The sequence below is a fragment of the Pteropus alecto genome, unplaced genomic scaffold, assembly GCF_000325575.1.
Source record: "Pteropus alecto unplaced genomic scaffold, ASM32557v1 scaffold213, whole genome shotgun sequence".
Taxonomy (NCBI): Eukaryota; Metazoa; Chordata; class Mammalia; order Chiroptera; family Pteropodidae; genus Pteropus; species Pteropus alecto.
In genome coordinates, this window is record NW_006434829.1 from 5,383,692 (window position 1) to 5,386,895 (window position 3,204).

A 3,204-nucleotide genomic window follows, 5' to 3' on the forward strand; every position below is an offset into this window, starting at 1 on the left:
TGTGATTCCAGTGAAGTGAAATATCTAGAATAGACAAATCCATAGAGACAAAAAGTAGATTAGTGGTTGCAGGGGGGTGACTGTTTAATGAGTATGGGCCTTCCTTTGAGGGAGATGAGAACATTCTGGAACTAGATTGAAATGATAGTTGCACACTGTGAATGTGCTACATGCCACTGAATTTTTCTTTTTGACATGATTACTATTATGATATATGAATCTCACCTCAATTTAAAAAGAGTCTGTAACCTAAAACGGGTCCTTCACAAAGCCTGAGGGAAAAGAGCCAACAAGCGCTGAAAACAATCTCTGCCAAACGGATTACCTCCAAGGTACAAAAACATGAGGCCTTAAAGGTCTCAAATTTGGCTGGTTTTCTTTCCTAACTGGAATTAAAATAAATAAAATGTTCTAGCATCGACTCCATCAAGGTCAGCAACTGACACTTCTCTCTTTGAGAAGGTTCTGTTTTCTCATAAGTATGAAGGTGCCAAATGGTTAATTATTAGAGTTGTTAATAAATTCTAGAGCAATTTGCTTGGGAGGAGACTGAAGAATTGCTAATAATGGCCTCCCAGTGTAAGGAGGACGAGGCAAGGACCTCCCCCGCACCACAAGGATTGTAGCTGAACCTCCCCCTCGCTCAGCGCTGCCATTCTGAAATGAAATGCCAGAAGCTTTCTCTCAGCATTTCATCCTCCTGGGAAGGGCGGAGTCAGAGCTGGGAGCCACCTGGGGGACTAGAGTAACTCGAGTACTAAGGGGTCTCTAGGGATCTTCACCCTCAAGGCTGATAAGGTGGCAGAAGCTCTGAGAGTAGCTGGCATTTTCCAAAGAAAAACCTAGAACAAACAATGCTGGGAGACGAGGAAATGACCATAAGAGGAGGCACGAGGGTGTGGCAGGAGGCCCAAGTCTCTCTCCTGGCACCTGTCAGGTTCCCAGGTGTTCCATGTGTAAGCTCACTGTTTACCTGATGCATACAGAAGGCTGCACCTACGCCGCTCCTGAGTTAGACGTGAACAACTCAGTACGGTTAACTCTCTGGTTCCTAGTTCTTATGTATTTTATAGGGCAATTTCAGTCTGGAAGTGAGTCAGGTCGATGTGATGCAAACAGATGTTTGTGTTCTATCTTGGGAGAAGCTGAAGGGCATTGTGAACGCTCACAGAGAGAGAGCCCTGTGGAACTCACACAGCCCCCAGCCCGGATCCAAGATGGAATGCAGTTGCCGCGTGTTCCTTTCTACTGAGCGGCAGAAGCAGGGGGCCAGTGACCTTCCTCGGTTCTAGAAAACAGACCCAGGGCTTGGTAGGTCGAGGCCATGCCTTTGTAGGAAGCAGAGGTCTCTGTTGAGACAGGTGTGTGCCAACAGGGCCAGCTACCTCCAGCCAACTACCATTTGACCTCTATGGCTCAATAACCCTGTCTCCCCTCTGAGCACCCCACAAGACCCTTCTCTTAAGAAGGCAGGGGGACAATGAACACACCTGAAGGAAGTTTTCTGAAGTCCTTGATTTCCACTGCATAGCTCTGAGCCAAGAGTTGACAGCTTATCTGCGTGTAGCCACCTCAGTTACCCTAGCATGTAAGCCATCTGGAGGGATAAGTCGGGGTTTGACCGCGTGGAGCACAGCCATTACCAAAGAGAGAGAGAGTCAATATTTGACTTAGAGCTTTGTGGATAAACGAAGCCAGAGCCTAGGATGCTGCATCAAACACCTTCTTATCTTTGTTTCCTGATGGAATCCTATGTAGGTATGTCTGTTTCCTTCTTGTTCAGCTTTTGGTCTCTAGTTGCTGTTAAAGTTTTTAATGTTGTCTGAAAAGGTTTTTGTGAGTTTACAACCATAAAGCAAATATATACCATAGAAAGATGATATTTCCACCTGAATTTTCCCCAGGATTTAAGACATTTGTCTTTTCACCCGTCAGGCCTTGAGACAGATCGAGGTGTCCACATGGAAAGTTTTCTATGTTTAGGCCAGCCATGTTTTAGAGCCAAAGAAAAATAACCGATTGACTATTAGATCGTAATAGCCAAAAGGAGAGCTGTCTGCACCGCTTCCTTAGACGAACACCGTTAGCCTGAGCATCGGCGATGCTAGAACGCTGGGCACGCCAACCATGAGTCAAGTGTGCAAAGTCAGCAGACAGAGAGGAACTACCTAGAGGCTTTCGCGTCCCGTCACAGTGGGCAGCCTACCTGGGCAGGAATCACGTAATCAGCCACATCCCAGATCCGGAATCCCAGTTTCGAAGTGTTGGTCACAGTCACGCCCTTGGCTTTGGTAGTAACTGAGCTGACCACAGAGTCCATTTCCTGGTAGCCCTTCTCCCACACCAACACCCACCTACAAAACAAAACAGGCCTCTTGAGTTGTAATTAGGATCTGGTGAATTTAAATGGATGTTAGGGAGCCTCTGAAGGCCAGTGGCTGAAAAAATCATGTTCGCTAATTACGTGGCTTTGCAAAAGCTGCTTAACTTTGTGGGGGGTGGGGGGGCTCCATTTTCACTTCTGTAAAACAGGCACAAAGGCACCTAAACCACAGGGTGGTTTGTGGGAAATGAATGAGTTTCGAGTAAAGCACTTTGCACAGTGATCAGCACAGAGAAAATGCTCAATGAACGATGTCTTCATTATTATGTATTTGCATTGCATCACCAAAAGATAATAAAAATTATGATAATTACCATTTAAGTGTTTTTAGGTGCTGGGCACTGATCTAAGCTAATCCTGACCACTTTGTAAGGCAGGTATCATTATTACCATCTCCATTTTACAGACAGGAAAACTGAGGCACAGAGAGGTTAAGTCACTTGCCCAAACTCACACAGCTAGTGGGTCGCATAGCCCGGGATATGACCTTAAGCCTCCTGCCTCTGAAGCCTATTCCCTTGCCCTCTAGGCTACACTCCCTCTAGAAAAGAGACTCACTCCTTTCAAATAGCTTTTTATAGCAGTTTTTATTTTTTTCTCTCCAAGAATTCAAGTCACATTATGCTTCTTTCCTCTGAAGTGGGGACATTACTGTAAGCCTGAATAATTAAAATTCTAAAGGCGTCAGGACACCTGAGAACAGACCGAAGCCAGCCGATCTCTGGTTCATGTGTCAACTCCACCATTCGCTGCTAGGCAGAACTTTGGCCAAGCTGCTTAACTGTGCTGTGCCTCATTTCTCCCATCTTTAATATGAGAAT

The 3,204-nt window shown here is 45.7% G+C and overlaps 1 protein-coding gene across 1 annotated transcript in view; it reads right to left on the reverse strand.

Moving 5' to 3' along the window:
• Positions 1 to 3,204, reverse strand: part of P2RX4 (purinergic receptor P2X 4) — a 14,390-nt gene that overhangs the window by 7,856 nt on the left and 3,330 nt on the right. The window contains exon 2 of the mRNA XM_006910077.3: positions 2,207 to 2,354. Coding sequence (XP_006910139.2) covers positions 2,207 to 2,354 — 148 coding nt within the window. The remainder of the gene's footprint in view (positions 1 to 2,206; positions 2,355 to 3,204) is intronic.